Genomic DNA, 20791 nt, shown 5'->3' on the forward strand with positions numbered 1-20791 from the left:
GATCCTAGTCATCTGCACGAGGAGCGGGCGGTGAGTGCGGCGGTCAGGGTGAGTGAAGAGCTTGTTAAGAATAGCACAATTCACAAGTTAAAAGTGCAACAAACAAAATTACAATGTAAAATAGTGGCTGCCTTGTCCACCGGCTTCCGCCTCAGAGGAGTAGTAATCACTGAATCTAAGCGAGCAGGGAGGCGAGAGATTAAGTAGGCTGGTGGGCAGGACTCATCCCAGCACAGGTGCGCTGAATGACTCAACCCCCAATGGCGACAAGCCCTGCCTCCAACATGTCAGATCCTAGTCGTCTGTGCGAGGAGCGGGCGGTGAGTGCGGCAGTCAGGGTGAGTAAAGAGCTTGTTAAGAATAACCCCCCTTCAGCTCCCCCGGCCGGTCCCTCCAGCTCTCCGCCCGCTCTCGATCTCCTAAAGCAGCGGGGAGCGCAATACCTCTCAGGCGTGGAGATGATGGGCCGGGGATTGCTCACTCCGCTCTCTCTGGGGCAGACGTGAAGGCGGGGGAAGGTTCGTGCGTCTCCCACGGCGAGGACGGGTCTCTCTTTCGTTGTGGCTCCGGCGTCTTCCGACGAGGCTTCCCTGGGATAGACCAATGAGGTCGCGACTCCACAGACAAGCCTTTGCAGACACCCAGGAGTCAGCCAATGGCAGTGCGGCTCCCGGGACAAGCCCCTGATGACACGGAGACCTTAGCCACTCACAGCACGGTTCCGATGATGACACAGCGGCGCTGGGCCAATCCCAGCGCGGCGTTCACTGAGGAGGCTCGTTTCTTCCAGCCAATGGGAGCGCGGCGGCTTCGATCTCTGTCTCTGCAGCCCCAGCAAGGGACAACGAGGTCTTCGGGCGCTTTCAGGCCCCTGACATAAGCGATACTCTGCGGCACAGTGATTTCAGGGGCGCAGGTCGCAAAAGACCGCCATCACAGCCACAAGATCTCTTTTGGGGCAAAAACTCACGAGAGGAGACACCACGATCCTCCGGACCTCGTAGAATGCGTGCCGATGAGCACACCGATCTCAGCCCCAGGCCAGCAGTTGAAAACTCAAGCACCAGGCAAATTGCAGCACGATCTTCACAGGGAACCTTTTGACCCTGGGTTCCAGGACAGGAGGCCAGCTCCTCTCAGGCCCTTGGAGATTCTGTTAAAGACACAGCACACAGCAAAGTCTTGTAAATCAAGCAGGCAGGGGTCACATCACACAGCAAAGTCCCCTTCTTCTCTCCTTCAGATGAACAGCAAATCAGGTCAGCCCCAGAGCACACAGCAAGGGCAGTCTTCCTCAGTTTCTTCAGCAGTCCTTCTTCTGGCAGAGGTCCTTCTCTTATACCCCTAAAAGTCTTTGAAGTCTTTGTGCAAGTGGGCCCTGAGCAAGGTCTAAACCTGTTCTGGGTGTTTCTGGAGCACTGGGGCTTCCTGGCTTCTTCCTTCCTTTCAGTGTGAGGGGCAGAGGTGACAGCCGCCCAGCAGGAGGTGGAGCCAGCATTGTGGCAGGCAGGCACAGCCCTATTCACTCCCAGGTGCTATCTCCTCCCACCACTCTAGTTGCAGATGCAGTCATTCAACCACGGGCTGACTCAGACAACCTCCTGGGGGCTCCCCAGCCCCTGTCACCCTCAAACCATGCAGTCAATCCACAAGCAGGCCCAGGCACACAGAAAGGTTAGACAAGAGAACAGCCACTTTCTAAAAGTACTGTTCTCAAACACAGAATTTAAAAACAACCTTTCCTAAAAGATGGGTTATTAAATTCTGAGTTCAGGGATATCAATCACTTATGTCCCATCTTGTTCCTGTGGGAAGATAGGCTGGTATCCATTGGGACCAGTCTCCCCCATGTTAGTCTATGGAGCAAGATCACCTTGCAGCAGTGAGCACAAAAAATGGCTGCTGTTCACTACCAGAGCATGTTACCTGCACTAGTACATGCTCTACCTTTCCTATACACTGCACCCTGCCCAGGAGGGTACCTTGAGCCTTCCATAGGGGTAACCAATGTGTACATAAAGGGAAGGGTTAGGCCCAGCCAGTGGGGACACTGGCCAAGAGGACATGGCACTTCACTGACTGCACACAGGCACTGCGGTGGCAGGCCTGAGACACCATTTTAGGGCTACTCATGTGAGTGGCAGAATCAGTGCTGCAGGCCCACTAGTAGCATCTGTCATCACCAGCCCTGGCACACCCAGTGCACTTTACTAGGGACTTCGAGGTGATACAAATATGCCAATTAGGTACATCCAATCAATATGATTATTTCCATAGGGAGCACTTACACTCTGGCACTGATCAGCAGTGGCAGAGTGTCCAAAGCATCTAAACCAGCAAAAACGAAATCCAGCACAGCATCAAAAATACAGGAGGCAGAGGCAAAAAGTTAGGGGAAAACCATGCTAAGGGTGTCAGGTCTAACATAACAGCTTCTCCATTTATAAGAAATTTATACCATTGAACAAAGATTTTAAAATTCTTAATCAACAGCACGATTACTTAAAATCTTTACAGTAAAACACATGAATAAATGAAGCCCACCCCCAAGTAACTTCCGAAAGTTCGAAGTAAAAAAATGCACCATGCCTGCATGGGTGCAGTTTATAGCAACATGCACCTTTAATAGACTGTGTTAAAGTAAGTTAAAATGTGAGAACACTCCAGTTCATGCCAATTTTTTTACTTAGTTCTGTGAGAATCCCTAAATATGTAAAATCTATAAGTCTAAAAAATTGTAGTTGTTTCCCCTTCTTGGCCCCACGCTCTCTTGTAGTCTAGAGTGTCTTGCTGTCCACGCCGGGGCCCCCTAAGTTGAGTAGCTTCCGTCAGGATGGGGGCGTCAGCTGATTTGATTACTGAGACTTTGAGGCATTAGGGTCTGCGACCTGTTGCTGGGGGTCAAGTGTTATTCTTTTTGATGAGTGAACTTGCCAACTCTAGTAAGTAAGCAGGTAGTAGTTTCTGAAAAGCAGTATTCTCCCTGCAAGTTCTCAATCCCTTGTCCTTTGCACTTGTATTGAAGCACGTAAAGATTAGTCTTTCATCCACAGGTTAACTTCAGGAAAATGGCATGCGTAGCGCATTACTTATCATATATGCATGTTTTTCTTAGCTAACCACAGTTTACAAGTTTTCAGGCCAACCTAGTTGGTGCCTAGAAAGCGTATTCTTAACTTACTCAAAGGCGCATGCTCATCTCAAATTAGATATCCAGGTACATTTTCACTCTCTTTCAGACCTGCTTATCTGATGACATTGTTACATTACTCAAATCTCAACGCTACCCATCCTCTAGTTTAGCCATCATTAGCACAGTCTCCGTCTTATGTCATGACCACGTTTATTATTGCCGTACTCATCCTTACTAAAGTTTTCATAGTCTTAAGTCCATTCTACCATACTCATGTTCAATGCCCACCCTTATCATAGAGCAATGACACCTAAAATGCACCTGCAGTGCCCCTTATCCTTCCCGTCTTTGAGTCGCTTGAGAGAGTTTTGGGGCCCCACCCTGGAGTGTTGTATGCTGTCATTGTATTTATACTGTGGAGAGAATTGGCTGTCTGGGATTCCACTGAGAATGAATTATAAAAAGCTTAAATGTATGTGAAATATAACCTGTTCCATTTTCCTTTCCTAGACTCGAGACATCCAATAACTGTGTTTATGATTACATCGAAGTCTACGATGGACCACTCTACACATCTCCCTTGCTCCGAAGGATTTGTTCGAGTTCATCATACAGCTTCACCTCTTCATCCAATAGCATGACGGTCCTGTTCTCGAGCGATGTCAGCGTCACCGCCTCTGGATTCCGTGCCTTCTATTCTTCCATTGAACCAGAATATAACGAGACTGGTAAGTTCTCAGAAAAGGATTTTATGACTATGAAAGATGTGATGACCAGGACAGACGGACGCTAGGACCCTGTGGGTCACAGGGTGGTGACCAGGTCACCGGACACCACTTCCTGTCGAGGGACAGGAAAAGGACAATATAACATAGGACGAGGACGAGGACAGACGTGCCCTGACGGACTGCTGAGACATACAAATAAAGAAGTACCTTCACCCCCATGATCTGTGTCCCGAGTCTTCCTGCATGCTAGCGCGTGATATGCGACATCTGACGACGAAGGATCCGGTCCATGCGTGCAGAAAATCGCGATCTCAAACCAGGAGCCCACCCTGGATCGCGTTGTGACAAACAGGAAGAGGGAAGAGTGAAGCGCCGTCCAAAAATCAGCAGCGACGTGGGAGCCCACCCCGACCGCCGCAAGAAAAAGCAACACTGCCGGTAAGCGCCTGCAATAAGAGCGCGAAGCTTGAAGGAGCTGAAAAGCCAGCGCAAGCTCTCGCGAGAGTCTCGGCGGCCATATTGGGGCCAGGCGGGAGAGCCAATAGAAACAAAGGATAAGCGCGGCGGCCATTTTGAAGTCAGGCAGCGCCCGGATTGGCTAGGAAGTCTCGCGAGAGCCTCGGCGGCCATTTTGAAGTCAGGCGCGAGAGCCAATCAGCGAGCAGGAAATTTGGGCGGCCATCTTGAAGTCAGGAAAAGGTCGAAAATAAGAAAAAAAGTGCCGATTGCAAGAAAAAGGAGCAATAAAGCACAGGCAAAAGCAAAGAAACAAGACATAAGGCTAAAAATTGCGTCCTGTGCACCAAAAAGAAAGGAAAAGAGGCAAGATTAAAGAAAGAAACAAAGGAGCAAAGATATCAATAGAAATAGCTCGAAATAAACGAGTTTAAAGAAAATGCCTGACACAAAGTCACAGAGTGCACAATACCGCAGACCAGTGCCTTTCGTTGTATCGGAGCCACAAGTGGGCATCCGGTGGGAGAAGTGGATCATAAAATTCGAACGATACATGAAGGCGACCGATGTGGTGAATGAAAAAAAATTAGATCTCTTCTTGAACTTAATGGGAGATGAGATAGATGACCTCCTCATAACACTGCCACAGAGTGAATTAGAAACCTATGACAAACTAATAAAGTGTCTGACGGCCAAGTTTGACCCACAAAGAAACGTTGACTTTGAGAGATATTCTTTTCACATGGCATATCAGCAGCCAGACGAGTCAATGGATGATTTTGCAACGAGACTAAGAAAGCTAGTAGCCCATTGCGAATTTGAAAAGTACGACAACGAACAGGCACTTCGCCTCAAACTAATAGAAGGCTGCAGAGACACGGAATTTCGCACAAGGCTACTAAAAGAATCGACCACTGTAGAAAAAATTCTAGATCTTGCGAGGGCAGAAGCAAGAGCGACGACGCAAGCGAAACAGATGGATCGAAAGGGAGAACAAATACATAGAATGACAGACACCGGCAAGAAAGGGAGCTGGAAAGGAGGACACAAGGAACAAGTGGCAAAGAAACAAAGCTCCCAATGCAACAGGTGCGGCCTGGATTTCCCTCACAGAGGACCATGCCCAGCATTTGGTCAAACGTGCAGAAAATGCAACAGAAGCAACCATTTTGCGACTATGTGCCAAGGTGGACAATTCAAAAGTGAACGTGGCAAGCCAGGAAAGCCAAGAACAACAACAACAAAACATGTACGGCACATGGAAGCAACGGAAAGGAGCTCATCGGGGGAATCAGGAGAAGAAGAGGAAGAGGAAGAAACAACAAGAAAAGTAGAACGCCTATATCTCATGACCACGGACGAAGGGCATGAAGAGGAACACATCAGGCTAATAGATGGGAAGTCAATAAAAAAGACGGATTGGGTGACAATCGAAGTAGGGCCCCATCAAACAAACTTTGTACTGGACAGCGGAGCCACGTGCAACATCATGTGTGCCACTGAATATGACAAGATGAAGAAAAAGCCGCCGCTACAACCATCAAGTGTAAGAGTCTTCACATGGGGTGCACAAAATCCTGTAACAAACATGGGAAAATTCACGGACACAATGACGCACAAAGGCAAGACTATCGTGGAAGAAATACATGTGTTACGAGGAGACATTCCAGCACCGTGTTTACTGAGCAACGTAACAGCAAAAGTAATGGGACTACTGAAAATGATGTACCACATGTCAGAAAAGGAGAGCATACTACAGGAATTCCCGAAACTAACGGAAGGACTAGGAAAGCTAAAAGGGAAACAAATAACACTCCACATAAATGAGGCTGTCAGGCCAGTTGCACAGCATCACCGAAGGGTACCAATACATCTACAACCTCAAGTGGAGGAAGAAATAAAGGCTTTGCTGGAACAGGATATCATTGAGCCCGCAGAAGGACCAACACCATGGGTGTCCCCAATAGTGGCTGTACCAAAGAAGGACACTACGCAAATAAGAATATGTGTGGACATGAGAGTACCAAACACAGCAATCGAAAGAGAAAGGCACCCAGGGCCACATTTGGACGACATGATAAGCTGCCTGACAGGAATGAGAAATTTTTCCAAATTAGACCTGTGCAAGGGATATCATCAGTTGGAGCTAGATGAGCAATCTAGATACATAACGACCTTCTCAACACACCTCTGACTGTTTCGTTACAAAAGGCTGAGCTTTGGAATATCTTCAGCAGCAGAAATATTTCAAGAAACGATCAGGCAGATAATAAGACCGATAACGAACAGTTTAAACTACAGCGATGACATTCTGGTCTTTGGGAAGTCAGACGGAGAACATGACACGGCACTGAGGGAAGTATGCTCACGGTTAGTAGAAGTGGGCCTGACAGTTAACGAGAAGAAATGCGAGCTGGGAAGAGAAGAACTAGTATTTTTTGGACACGTATTCTCACGAAAAGGAATGAGGCCGGACAGAAGCAAGATAGATACGCTCGAAAAAACGAGTGAACCAAAAGACGTCGCTGACGTACGCTCGTTTCTTGGCCTTGCCAGCTACTGCGCGAGATACATAAAAGACTTCGCAACGGTGAGCACACCACTGAGAGAACTGACAAAACAAGGGCACCCATTCGAGTGGACCACAGAATGCACAAAAGCGTTTGAAGAGATAAGAGCATCAGTGACGGCAGTAGACCACTTAGCGTACTTCGACCCAAACCTATGCACAGAACTCACAGTAGACGCCAGCCCGGTCGGCCTGGGCGCAATACTAGCACAACACAAACCTGGGAAAGATTCACCTCGACAAGTAGTAGCATACGGAAGCAAAAGTTTGTCCGACGTTGAGAGAGCCTACTCTCAACCAGAGAAGGAGAGCTTGGCGGTAGTATGGGCATGTGAGCACTACCACATGTTCATATATGGAAAACCATTCACAATAGTGACAGACCACCAAGCGCTAGTGACTATCTATGGCAACCCAAAAGCAAAAATACCGCCAAGAATAGAAAGGTGGGGAATAAGGCTGATGGACTATAACTTCAAAATAATACACAAACCAGGCAAAGACCAAAACCCAGCCGACTACATGTCGCGACACCCGCTCCCGTATCGGAATGGTGGTACCACAATGGCAGAAGAATACCTAAACTTCATCGTGAAACAAAACACTCCAGCGTCAATAACAAGTGAAGAACTGGAGCGAGAGACAAAAAGAGACCCGACAATGAAAGCAATAGGAACGATAGTGAGGCTACAGAGATGGAGACACATCAATAGCAACACCGTCACAGAAGAAGGAGTTGACAAAGAAGAACTGTTGGCGTTCAAAAAGATAGGTGAAGAATTGTCGGAGACAGAGAACGGAGTGCTGATGAGAGGTTCAAGAATTGTAATACCACATCGACTAAGGAAGAGAACAATCAAGATAGCCCATGAATCACATAGAGGAATAGTAGCGACAAAGAAGATGTTGAGAGAAAGAGTGTGGTTCCCAGGACTAGACAGCATGGTGGAGGAAGAAGTGTCACAATGTCACACCTGTCAAGTAACTGGATCATCCAGCAAGCCCACACCGTTAAGGATGTCGGAACTGCCAGTGGCAGTGTGGACTGAACTAGCGGCAGACTTCTATGGGCCACTGGAAACTGGAAAATACCTGCTGGTAGTCATTGACGAATTTTCGAGATTCCCAATAGTGAGGGAAGTGCCATCGACATCGGCGAATGCCACCTTACCAGTGCTGGACGACATATTTGCCGCCTGGGGCTCACCACAGACACTGAAAACAGACAATGGTCCTCCATTTTCAGGAGAAGAATTCCGCAGGTTCATGGATTACCTGGGGATCAAACACAGGAAAATAACCCCACTATGGCCACAAGCCAACGGAATGGCAGAACGATTTATGGGGACCATCAAAAGAGCCGTCCAGCGAGCAAAATTGGCACAGATTTCCATTGGACAAGCGCTGTGTCAGGTACTACGAGATTATAGGAACACCCCTCACAGCACCACGGGCAGATGTCCAGCAGAACTGGTGTTAGGAAGAACCAGCAAAACAAGGCTACCACAGAGAGAAGCAATAGCAGACATCAATAGACAAGAGATCGCAGAAAAAGACAACAAAGAGAAAAAGAAAATGAAAGAATATGCTGATAAAAAGAGACATGCCGCTGAACATCAACTAAAGGAAGGAGACCTAGTAATAGTGAGGCAAACACAGCAAAGAAAATCAGACAGCCCTTTTTCAAAGGATCCGCTGGTAGTGACTGGAGTAAACGGGTCAATGGTAACCGCGGTCTCAGACCATCGGAAGATAACAAGAAACAGCTCACACTTCAAGGAGTTCAAAATGGAAGAAGGAGAAAGAGCAATAACGACTCTGGAAGGGGAAGAAAGAGAGCAAGGAACAAACGGAGAAGTGACAACACACAAAGAAGAAGATAAAGGACCAGAACAGAGCGGAGAACAAAGACCAAGAAGAGAGTGCAAAAAGACAAAGAGACTGATAGAAGAAATGTAGAGACTCTCTATCTCTCTCTCTCTCTCTCTCTCTCTCTCTCTCTCTCTCTCTCTCTCTCTCTCTCTCCCTCCCTCTCTCTTGCACTGTCTCACAAGTTTTCCACAGTGTGGAGAGTATTGCCGGGACTTGCGCATGGGGAAAGTATTTGTTGTGACAAAGGGGGAGATGTGATGACCAGGACAGACGGACGCTAGGACCCTGTGGGTCACAGGGTGGTGACCAGGTCACCGGACACCACTTCCTGTCGAGGGACAGGAAAAGGACAATATAACATAGGACGAGGACGAGGACAGACGTGCCCTGACGGACTGCTGAGACATACAAATAAAGAAGTACCTTCACCCCCATGATCTGTGTCCCGAGTCTTCCTGCATGCTAGCGCGTGATATGCGACAAAAAATTAGGTAGGATCCAATAGAGGGGGCAGTGTACTTTGTAGAAGAGGTTTTAATAGCTTTGAGTGGATCATATCTCTCCACAAAAGGCCGTTCCTGTACATTTGTATAGACCTTTAACAATGACTTTAAAAAATAATTTCCACCTGAATGGATGACTCTTGTTCTCTTTCTTAAATGGTGGAAATGCTGTTCTTGAGCCTGTTTGTTGAGACTGCGAATGGTGTTATCACCTATTACATTATAATATGTAGTAATTCTCTGTGTCCGTAAACATTCAAATTTTGTACTGCAACACAGCTAATGCCCCCTCTGAAATGTTTTGCCACTGACGTCTAAGTTACAATTTGTGATTACGAACAACTCACAAAGTAGACATGGGGCCTCATTTATGAGAAATGACGCATCGCTGCGTGAAAGCAGCGATGCGTCACTTCTCAGTGCGCACCGCTTGCGGCATGATTAATGCATCATATTTATAATATGACGCATCATGTCGCAAGGAGTTACAGATACGTCAGTATTTCAGATGTATCTGTAGGCGCAAAAGTGACGCATTGCTGGAGTGTGTCACAAAAGTGACGCAACTCCAGTAATGCGTCCTTTCACATGGGGCAAGTCCCATGTGAAAGGGCTTGCGTCAGTCTTACGCCTGCTGTGAGGCAGGCGCAAGATTTTGACGCAACGGCGTCCTAGAAGTGACGCAGTGAAATCTCATAGATTTCACTGCGTCACTTCTACGAGGCTTTTTGCGGGGGAATTCCCCCCCTGCATACATTATACTTGACGCAGGTATAATGTAGCGCAGGGGTTTACAAAGTGACGCATCTGCTTAGATGCGTCATTTTGTAAATAGTGCGCAATAGGAGGCATGTTTTACGCTGCCGATGCGTCACAAAAGTGACGCATCGGACGCGCAAAACTGACGCAAGGCCTCATAAATGAGGCCCATGGTTCTTCACAGTCCATGCATGAGTGTCGGAAACATACAAATCGAATGCCTTGCAAAGGTTCATATTTATCCTTTTCTCCTGTGCAAAGTAAACTGAGGTTTTTGACTATACTGTGTAGGTGGCAGCATCGAATGAAGATGAATTGTCTTTTTTCTAGATAACATGCTACTCCAGAAGCAGAATGGCTTCCCCGATCAGCTTCTGAATCATAACATTCTTATCTGTCCCGGTTCTCACAGTCAGAAAACAACAAATGACTCGCAGATTTACGCCACAACAGTAAATATCGAAATGCTTGCATTGGCAATTGTTAGGGTGCAGCACAGGGTGCAACAGCGTTTGATGTTAAGTCATGCTATGCAAGATGTTGCATGTAGGTTCCAGCATGCTTCTGCATGCAAATTGCTTTTATAACTAGTGGTTCTAGAACATAGTGGAAAGTTGAGTATTGATCATCAGTGAAGAAGAGGGACTTAGGCGGGCCACCACCTTTGTAGCATAGAAGAAGGCCACCCATCTGATTACATTTAGAAAAGGGCAAGAACACTAATCACCCTTAGTCTGACATAAAGATCTAGGGGACACATTTCATCAGATTGTGTCTTGCCAAAAAGAGGCCCGGGCCCCTACAAGGCCCAATAAATACATAAAGTGCCTGAAAGTGTGTGCTGCTCCATGGGACGTCAAAGCACACTCCCCAAATGTGTGGACTTGAGGGCTTTCAAAGAATTCCCAAGCAGCATGTAGGACTTGTTTTCACCTTTAATAGTCTTTCAACTACCAAGGTAACTTGGCTACTCTCTCCTTCCAAGAAAGACATGTGCCTGAGGAATGGAAACTTGCTCAGGTAGTTCCTATTAAAAAGAAGGCTAACTTGAATATTTCCCAACTGGATAACCTCCGGCCCATTTCTCTTCTACCATTCTGTGCCAATGTGGTGGAAAAACTGGTTAATAACCAGTTGGTTAAATTTGTGGAGGACAATCATCTTCTACATCCCTCCCAATTTGGTTTTAGGGCAAAACATTCTACAGAGACTGCCCTCCTCTTCTCTACAGAACTGCTTCGTCAGAAAGTAGATGAAGGACAGACCGCCGCTCTAATATTGCTGGACCTGAGTGCGGCATTTCATACGGTGTCGCACTCTAGACTCCTTGCTTGCTTGAGTGAGAAGGGGATTGCCGGACCAGCCTATGAATGGATGGTCTCTTTTGTGGCGGATAGAAAATTCCAAATACATTGTCCCCCCTTTAGGTCCATGCCTAGAATTTTAAAACAAGGGGTCCCGCAGGGCTCCATTTTGAGCCCTACATTGTTTAATCTATATATGGAACCCCTGGCTAGGAAGGTGGAATCCTATGGGGTGGATATTGTATCTTATGCGGATGATACGCAACTGGTGGTTACTCTATCTCACAACCCAGTTGAGACGGCAGAGAGTTTCTCTGCCTGTCTTGTAGCACTTGCAGCATGGATGAAGAGCAATTGCCTCCGCCTTAATGGTAATAGGACCGAACTCCTTGTGATTGGTTCATCTCCATCTATTTGGACATCTGCCTGGTGGCCCACGGAGTTGGATCCTACACCCGTCCCCTTAGATACAGTGAAGAATTTGGGTGTCTTGTTGGATGCCAATCTTTCATATTCTCACCATATTGTCAAGATAGTGGGGAAATGCTATGGCATACTGAAGGTCCTGCGTAAAATCCTGGACCTCCTACCTATTACAGCTAGGAAAGCATTAGTGCATGCCTTGGTCACGTCCAATCTTGACTATGGGAATTCCCGGCTTTGTGGCATCAGTGAAAAGGGCCTGAACCAGTTGCAATATGTTCAAAACGCGGCGGCCAGGCTAGTCTTAAAGTTGCCGAGGAAGTCCTCTGGGAAACGTGCTTTACAGACCTTACACTGGCTCCCCATGCGGGAACGCATCCGATTCAAGACCATGTGCATATGTCATCGGATTGCACATGATAAGGCTTATCTACATAGGATGTTAACCATATATTGTCCTAAACGCCTTCTACGATCTATGGGCAATATGCAGTTTTAGGTACCCCGCATCTATAAAGCACGGATGGGTGGGCGTTCTTTTAGGTTCCTTGCTAGTAAACAATGGAATGATCTCCCTGTGGAGCTTCGTATGGAACCGTCGGAATCAAGGTTCCGTCAGAAACTTAAGACCTATCTGTTTCCCGTAGTTTAGTATTAAGTCAGTGTTTCTCCTCCCCTGTCCTTTCCCCTTAGCATGGAGCGATCTTTGCCTGAACTCATGTTGGAATGCATCCTAGCGCGGAGATGCACTGTTCCTAGTGTAATCAGGCGCTTAATAAATGCTTTTATTATTATTATTATTATTATTATTATTCAAGACTTCCACTACCTCACCACCATGCATCAATCATTGATTTACTGGTAGAGCCCTCCTTGCCTTTCCTTGATTGAGACTGCGCATTTGGGTGCTTTACCATATTTCATAGATTCACACTCAACATCTGGCCTCTCTGGCAAAATAGCACCAACACTGACAGGCGTGGATGTCGAGAGTGGGTGATCACAGGGGACACTGGGCTCTCCTAAAGCTCATGGTCCCTATCAATCACCACTTGAAGATACCAAGTTCCTATCTTGACACTCTGTGAGGCGAGTCCAGTCAGAGTACATGCATACTTTATTGCAACTGCAGTAACTGTGTACAGCAATCAGCTTGCAATAAAGTATGAAATATTAATATTTAGAAAACATATTAGTGGAAATACTTAGAACCTGACAGAAATCACTGTGCCCGATGTAATATAGTAATCACAGTATAACCCAGTAATCTCACATTGAACATGCTAACTTTGTGTAGAAACCAGTGCACAATTAATGCAGATGTTAATCACACTACACAAGAGCCCATGGATAAGCACAATTCAGTGTTCATGAGGTTATAATGTTCATGCAGTTCTAATGTCATCCAAGCCCAACACACATCTAGAATGGAGACAAATGCAGCAATCCGATGCAGCACAGACACAGAAGCACTGTACATGCTTTTCAAACAGCTGTTAATTGCAAACCTTTTAAAGGACAAACAGCCTAATTCATGAAGCTGAATTTGGCTCGCAAAGGGCCAGATTCTGAGAATCTGGCCCTTTGCGAGTGAGATTTTTGCATTTGGGATTCATCATCCCAAATGCAAAAATCGGTAATTGCGTTTTCGCAAATTTGCGATGGGTTACATTTAAGGAATCTCTATTTGAGATTCCTTAAATGGAATTCATCATCCATTTAAAAATTGCGAAATCGCAATTTCGGGCCGCTATTTACCGCGAGGTCAAACCTCGTGGTAAATAGCGATAACTCAGAAAAATGCTTTTAAAAGCATTTTTCCGAGTTGCATGTTGCACACACATGTCCTTTGGACATGTGTGTGCGCAACCCCTGTTCATATTAGCATTTAAGGAGTGCTACAGGGTGTCCTTTGGAAACCCCTGGCACCCTTTAAATCGCTATCTTATTTGCGATTAGCTAATTGCTAATCGAAAATAAGGAATACTCCCCATAGGAATACTCCCCATTCATTCCTATGGGCCTTTTGGCCCATAGGAATGAATGGGGAGTTATTCCTTATTTGCGATTAGCAATTTGCTAATCGCAAATAAGGAATTAGTAGGAATCGCATTTTTTTTGCATATTCCTACATGAATCCCGTTTTGCGAGTCCTTAATAGCGATTCGCTATGAATCGCTATTAGGGGCTCGCAAAACGGGAGTATAATGAATCAGGCTGATAGTAGCTTAAAAGGAGGTTTACACTTTTCCTGACAAACCAGGCTTATTTCTAGTTAAGGTTCGTGACTATAAAGGATCTGACATATCATAAAAAAGCAAAACGCAGCAAACACAAGTGTGTCAAGGGCAACTACAGGTAATGAGGCAGTGTATGTGGTCTGTGTGTCACCTTTGTGGACACCGGGGAGTTGTACCAATCAATCAATCAATCAATCAATCAATCAATCAAATCATTTGTAAAGTGCACTACTCACCCGTGGGGGTCTCCAGGCACTGGAGTGGGGAATGCTGCTACTGCTTGAAAATCCAGGTCTTGAGGAGTTTTCTGAAGGTCAGCAGGTCTTGGGTCTGCCGTAGGTGGATGAGGAGGGTGTTCCAGGTCTTGGCGGTGAGGTGGGAGAGCGATCTGCCACCGGAGGTCGCTCTTCGGAAGCGGGGGACAGTGGCGAGGGCGAGGTTGGCAGAGCGGAGCTGATGGTTGGGGGTGTAGAAGCTGAGTCCTCTGTTGAGGTACGTTGGCCCGGTGTTGTGGAGTGCCTTGTGTGCGTGGGTGAGGAGCTTGAAGGTTATCCTCTTGTTGACCGGGAGCCAGTGCAGGTCCCTCAGGTGGGGTGTGATGTGGCTGCAGCGAGGGATGTAGAGGATCAGGCGTGCAGAGGCGTTCTGGATGCGTTGGAGCTGTCTCATGAGTTTGGCCGAGGCTCCTGCGTAGAGGGCGTTTCTGTAGTCCAACCTGCTGCTGACGAGGGCCTGGGTGACCATTCTTCTCATTTCAGTGGGGATCCACTTGTAGATCCTGCAGAGCATGCGGAGGGTGTTGAAGCAGGAGGAGGAGACGGCGTTGATCTGTTTAGACATAGAGAGGGTGGAGTTGAGGATGAACTCTAGGTTGCGTGTGTGGTCGGTGGTTGTTGGAGCGGTTCCCAGTGCGGTCGGCCACCAGGAGTCGTCCCAGGCTGAAGGGGTGGATCTGAGGATGAGGACCTCCGTCTTGTCCGAGTTCAGATTCAGTCGGCTCTTCCTCATTCATTCAGCGACGGGCTTAATTCCTTCGTGAAGGTTGGTTTTGGTGGTGTGGGGGTCCTTGGTGAGGGAGAGGGTCAGCTGGGTGTCATTGGCGTAGGAGATGATGTTGAGATCGTGCCGACGTGCGACGTGAGCGAGCGGTGCCATGTAGATGTTAAACAGAGTTGGGTTGAGGGATGAGCCCTGGGGTACGACACAGATCATCTTGGTGGCTTCGGAGCGGAAGGGGGGATGGCGGACGCTCTCTGTTCTGCCGGAGAGGAAGGAGGTGGTCCAGTCCTGGGCCTTCTCTTGGATCCCGGCGTTGTGGAGGCGTGTTCGTAGTGTGTGGTGGCAGACAGTGTCGAAGGCGGCTGACATGTCCAGGAGGATGAGGGCCACCATTTCTCCATTGTCCAGCAAGGACTTGATGTCATCAGTGGCAGCGATGAGGACAGTCTCGGTCCTGTGGTTGCTGCGGATCCCGGACTGGGAAGGCTCCAGGATGTTGGTCTCCTCGAGAATGACAGGATGACACATGGGCACTGATCCCAAAACCACACACATTCAGCACAGACCACAAGGGTCTGCAGACCTGGTTGGCATGCTAGCAAAGCAAATGCCTGACCACCACATATGTCTGGGCTTTGGAGGAACAAAGAAATTGACTGAAAATGAACGAAGTCAGTGCATCAAAGGCATGACCACAGGTCATACTGTCATACCTGCACTTATACCTGGGCAGGTGGGAAGATGTTGACAGCTAGTCAGTGTCCAATGCTTCCGTATATTCTCAAAGGAGCATTCAGTCAAGCTGGACCAGTCTTTTCCTCTGCAGATAGAAATCTGGGATAGCAGACTCCTCTGGTCATGTGACCAAGCTAAGGCAAATCCTATAGCCCATTCTCTTTTGAGAAAGTAAATGGATTCCCCCCAGGCAAGCTAACACAGCGAACATAGTAGAAAGAGGGGAATATATACATATTTTTTAATGTGCTTTATATATTTTATTTAATGGTGTAATTGGGTTAAGAATGTTGTCTCACTTAAAGTTTGGAGGAAATTGAAAATCTATATTTTTCTGTAGGATACTCTGCCGTAGGTGTATTATTGAGGAGGAAATTCAGCCAGTGGATTAGTGTGCTCATGGAATGCTATTTTACCTAAGGTTTCTTGAAGTTATGATTGTGCATAATATATCTGAATTTAAGATGTAATTAAAAAAATATGAAGTGGTCCCCATCTAGCCCAGGTATCTCGTCTTTCATTACAAAGGAGGCTGGTAGGGAGCTTCTGCTGGCTCATGTGAGCTTCACTAACACTAAGGATCACGGTGGCACTAACCAATGGCCACTCAGAAGTGGTGATCAACACGGTCTACCCCTTGAAATTAAGGGTGATGAGACCAGTTATTTATGCTCCACCTATCCCCCACACATGGCGAATATCAGGAACAAATGTCGGAAAGGCAATTTTGCACCCTGAGTATGGGGTCTGTTTTTGTACCTTTATATGAGTAAGAAGTCATTTGATGTGATACGCCATTGCAGTTAAGCCTGATTCTCAAAAAGTGTGTTTTCTTCTCAATGTATGTATTATTTTGCAATCAGATTCTACTGTTATAATGGGAGGGATGTTAAAAGCTTTCACAGGGCAAAGGGACTTTCACTAAGAGACCCAAACCTTATGCGTCATAAATATTAATGAGAGCAGAATTGCCTTGAGACTCCAAAAGAAAAGTTGTGCATGCTGTGATGAAGGCCTGCACAGGCCAGCACACCTTCATGCCAGCATTCAGAATCTCAATGTTACAGCATTGGGACCACATTATTTCTAAGGAGGGAGAGTCCCAATGCTGCATGCGGCACATTGTGAATCGGATGACAAGGAAGGATGCAAAGATGCGTGGGATTTACACAAATCCAGCCTGTACAAGCAGAGTGCCAGGGGTCACATTCTGACAACTTACCTTTGCGAGCGGTTCACGCCTGTCCATGGCGGGAAACATCCTTTACCACGCAACCATTACAACGCGTAATGGTTACATTGTTGTTTTAAATACGCAAGTTGTTACATCGACTTGCACTGGAGGGCACTCTAGACTAAGGAGTAGTGTGAATTACTATTCCAACACCTTCCCTACTGTATGTAGACTGGAGCTGGAATAGTAATTCACACTAGTTCTAAGTCCAGCTCCCTCCATCGCAAGTCGATGTAACGACTTGCATTGTCAAAACCGTGATGTAAAATACCGAGTTGTGATGGTATGCGTGGTATCATCATACATTCGTCCATGGCCGTCTCTAACCTTTCCAGGCTCTACGGCTGCACAACCGGTCACAAGGGATATGTGCATACCTCTGTGAGTCTTAACGGAGGTGTAGATAGAATTACGCATGGGTCATAATGTTTCCTTTGTGATTCATAATGGTAGTTACGAATTGTACAGCAAGTTTAGCCATTGCAATTTCTGATTTGCACTGTCTTTTCGAATGCAAACTCTTCTGAGAATCAAATGCCTGTTCTTCTGAGTTTTAACAATATGTATTCTTTGCTCCTAGTTGCACTGTTCTGCTCAGCAGACTCCATGCAGGCTGTGATTTCCAGATCTTACCTCGCGTCCCTGGGGTACAGCGGATCGGATTTGTATTTGAATATTAACAGCTGTCGCCCCCAAACCTCTTCATCTGTTGTCACAGTCAACATTCCTCACAGCAGCTGCGGTACAGTGAAAGAGGTGAGACTGGGGCTCTTTCTGTGGTGAAACTAGTGCCTGCTTTCCATTCTGTCCTGGTGGCAATGATGCAGGCAGTCCTAACACATCATAGCAGGCAGACCCTGACTCAGGGTCTGCCTGCTATGATGTGTTAGGACTGACTGCGGTGTATTCTTCCGACAGCCGTCACAAGCTCTTCAGTGTGATACGGAAATCTGAATCTCGTCTGGATGGGATGCATGCAATGTTTATGGTCATGTATTAACGCTTTAAATACATTTCCCTTGAAAACGCCTGAATAATCCTCCTAGAAGTTAAAGTTACTGATGTCATTGGTGGTTAATTGCACTTGTGAATTTACTTACTTTACTGAACTGAAAGTGTCATTTGCCAGTGGGAGCCACAGAATGTAAACAGTGCTCACCACACAGTGCTTTCCGTCTGTTCTTGGCATGCTCGCAGGCTAGAGGTTACAATGACACTGCCAGTGCTTACATGCAGAAGAAGACAGGGAGGATGAGGCACTATGGCTAGAGCTGCTGACTGTAGAACTGGGGAACCAAGTTTGAGTCTCAGCGTCGGCTCAACATCCTGTGATTCGGGGCAAATCTCTTAATCTCCCCGTGCCTAACACAAATGAATGTGTACTTAGTAATGTAACGGTTATTCCTGTAAAGCACTCTAATACCTTCAGGTGGAGTTCGCGGTATCTAAAACTGTCCCAAAAAATAGGGGGAAAGCCAAGGGTTGCTGCTGAATGTAGAGGAACTATCAATACTCTGCAATTTACATCTTTGTTGCTTATCGGTATTTAGGGCTGTTAATTTTTAATTTAATGCATAATTACAGTATTGCCTATTTTGAAGTGCAGTTGGATAGTATTCTTGGCAGAGTGGTAATAAAATCAGTAATGTGGCCTACAGTAGTATTTACCACTAACTGGTGTTGTGCTATGCAAAGTGCTCTGGGGGTACAATGGGCGTGTGCGCCCGCTTTGGACACCCACCGGGAATTTTGGTATTACAGAAGGAACCGCAGATGCTTGTGCGGCCCCTTCTATAATACAGATAGCATTGGTGAACATGTTGTACCAGGGCAATCATGAGAGGGCATTCCCTTATTTGCAAGGGGGTGTGGCTAAATTCAAATGAGGGAATCTCTTTGCCCCTGCACCGCATTGAGGATGGAGGTGCAAAGGCTAAGAAGCCGTCAGGAGGTAAACTGACAGTGCACTGCAAAAAGGCGGTGCACTATCAGTTCAGCCCCTGGGGGCAGCCCTTAGGAGGGGGAAAGGGGATCCCATGGACCCGACACAGACCAACCTGCAGGTCGGTGTAGTGGGAAACAGTCGGAACACACAGGCAGAGCGACAAGTTTTCCAACAATGCAAGTGTAACCACGCTTGCCTTAACCACGCAATGCCTTAACCACACATATGAGTGGTTAAGTCAATGTGCAGTCTAGATAAATGGATGGGCGGGGAGAGGAACAGGAAGGGTCAGGACAGAGGGCTCGATGCATACAGATAGGAGGAGCAGGGGACGGGTTTGGGAAGGAGAGTCGTTTTTAGTGGGGGTTGGTTTTAGGTTCCGGGCGGGGGGGTTGGGGTTGTTTTTCAGGCCTTAGGGTTAGTATGGGCTATGATTTCCAGAGTCTAGGGCTCAAGGCCCCTTTTAGTTTTGTGCATATTGGAGTTGGCAAGATTTGGCTGGGATTTTGGGTTGGTGCGGGCTAGGGTATCTAGAGTCAAGTGCTCTGGGCCCATTTTAGTTTCAAGCATATTGGAGTTGGTAAGATTTGGCAGGGATTTGGTGTGTTTTTGACTTGCTTTGGCTGACTTTTGCTTGCTTTTCAATGGGTGGGTGGGCCTTTGGGTCAAAACTTGAACCCCTTCCTGTTATTCGATTGGAATTCTGCTTAGTGAGGTACTTGGGAATAATTGGGACCAGTGTCCCTCCAAGTTTCAAGAGGATTGATGCAGTGGAAGGGATGAAGCAGAATTGTTTGTGAAGGTCTGGTGTGCAATGTTATTTAATGGGCCAGTTTTGGGGGTTGTCAAGAAATGCTTTTGGGGGAGTTCCAGTTGCTACAGGTGAAAACGGCTTCTGTCACGGATGGCTAGGAATGTCTACTGTGCCTGTGAATTTTTGAGAGAAAATCAATCCACGGGAAGGGTCGTTTTGTGCATAGTTTTTAAATGGGAAATCACTTGCATTGGGACATATGGAAAGGAGCAGTGGGGGGGAGGGGTTCCAGTTGCTCCAGACGAATACTGCTTCTGTCACAGATGGCTAGGGATGTCTAATGTGCCTGTGATCTGTTTGCAGGAAATTAATCCATGGGAAGGGTGGTTTTAGGCCTAGTTTTTAAATTGGAAATTTCCTACATTGGGGTCTATGGAAAGAAGAGGTTTAGCAAGTTTTCAGGGTGGGATTAGAGGATGCTCCAGGTGGTCCGAGCAGATCTTCTTGGATCGGCAAGTAGCTGAGAACCTATAGTTTTAATTTTACCACAGATATTCGTTTAGCAAGCAAGCCTTTACAATTAATATTGTTGTAAAGGCATGCATGGTAAAGGCATGCATGGTAAACAAATGTATGGTTAAGACACATTCATGGTTGGGACAGTGTTTTAGAGGAACGCACTGCCTCTGCCTGCAAGGGGATCTCTCACCCCCTTAAAAGTGGAGGTGCGTTGCCTCCTGCACAGTGAAACATGGACCGGTTTGTAAACAACCGCTCTGTATTTCACTTGAATACGCTGCCAGCAGAGCACCTTGAGTTCGCTGCTGCCCTGAAGGCAACACATTCAGAATGATAGGGCACACTTTCCTTATTTGTGCCCAGCTCACCTTTTGAAAGGTGCACCATGGGCAAATAGGGAAAGTGCTCACTATGAGTTATTCAACCCCTGTTGACTTCACTGTGAATCTCGCAATGCAATCAACTGTTGTGTAAATGTAACAATATCAATTTTGCAGCTTTAACATTTGTAAATAAGACACACTGGAAGAGCAGTGGCTAGCAGTTTGTTTGATCACAGTGCGAAATACTGGGGTTTGTAAATCCCTGTATTTGGTTCGACAGCCCTGCAGTTCTTCT

General features: G+C 46.7%; 1 protein-coding gene across 9 annotated transcripts in view; it reads left to right on the plus strand.

The window, feature by feature from the left end:
- The window catches only part of LOC147712238 (scavenger receptor cysteine-rich domain-containing protein DMBT1-like), a 685888-nt gene that overhangs the window by 660990 nt on the left and 4107 nt on the right, over positions 1 to 20791 (plus strand). For 7 of the 9 annotated variants that reach the window (XM_086922971.1, XM_086922973.1, XM_086922972.1 and 4 more), the window contains 2 exons: positions 3644 to 3861; positions 17536 to 17711. In XM_086922971.1, the coding sequence (XP_086779097.1) occupies positions 3644 to 3861; positions 17536 to 17711 (394 nt within the window). Of the gene's footprint in view, positions 1 to 3643; positions 3862 to 17535; positions 17744 to 20791 lie in introns of all 9 variants that reach the window. The other 2 variants (XR_015295985.1, XR_015295986.1) reach the window with 1 other exon arrangement.

The sequence above is a fragment of the Lissotriton vulgaris genome, chromosome 5, assembly GCF_964263255.1.
Source record: "Lissotriton vulgaris chromosome 5, aLisVul1.2, whole genome shotgun sequence".
NCBI classification, from domain to species: Eukaryota; Metazoa; Chordata; class Amphibia; order Caudata; family Salamandridae; genus Lissotriton; species Lissotriton vulgaris.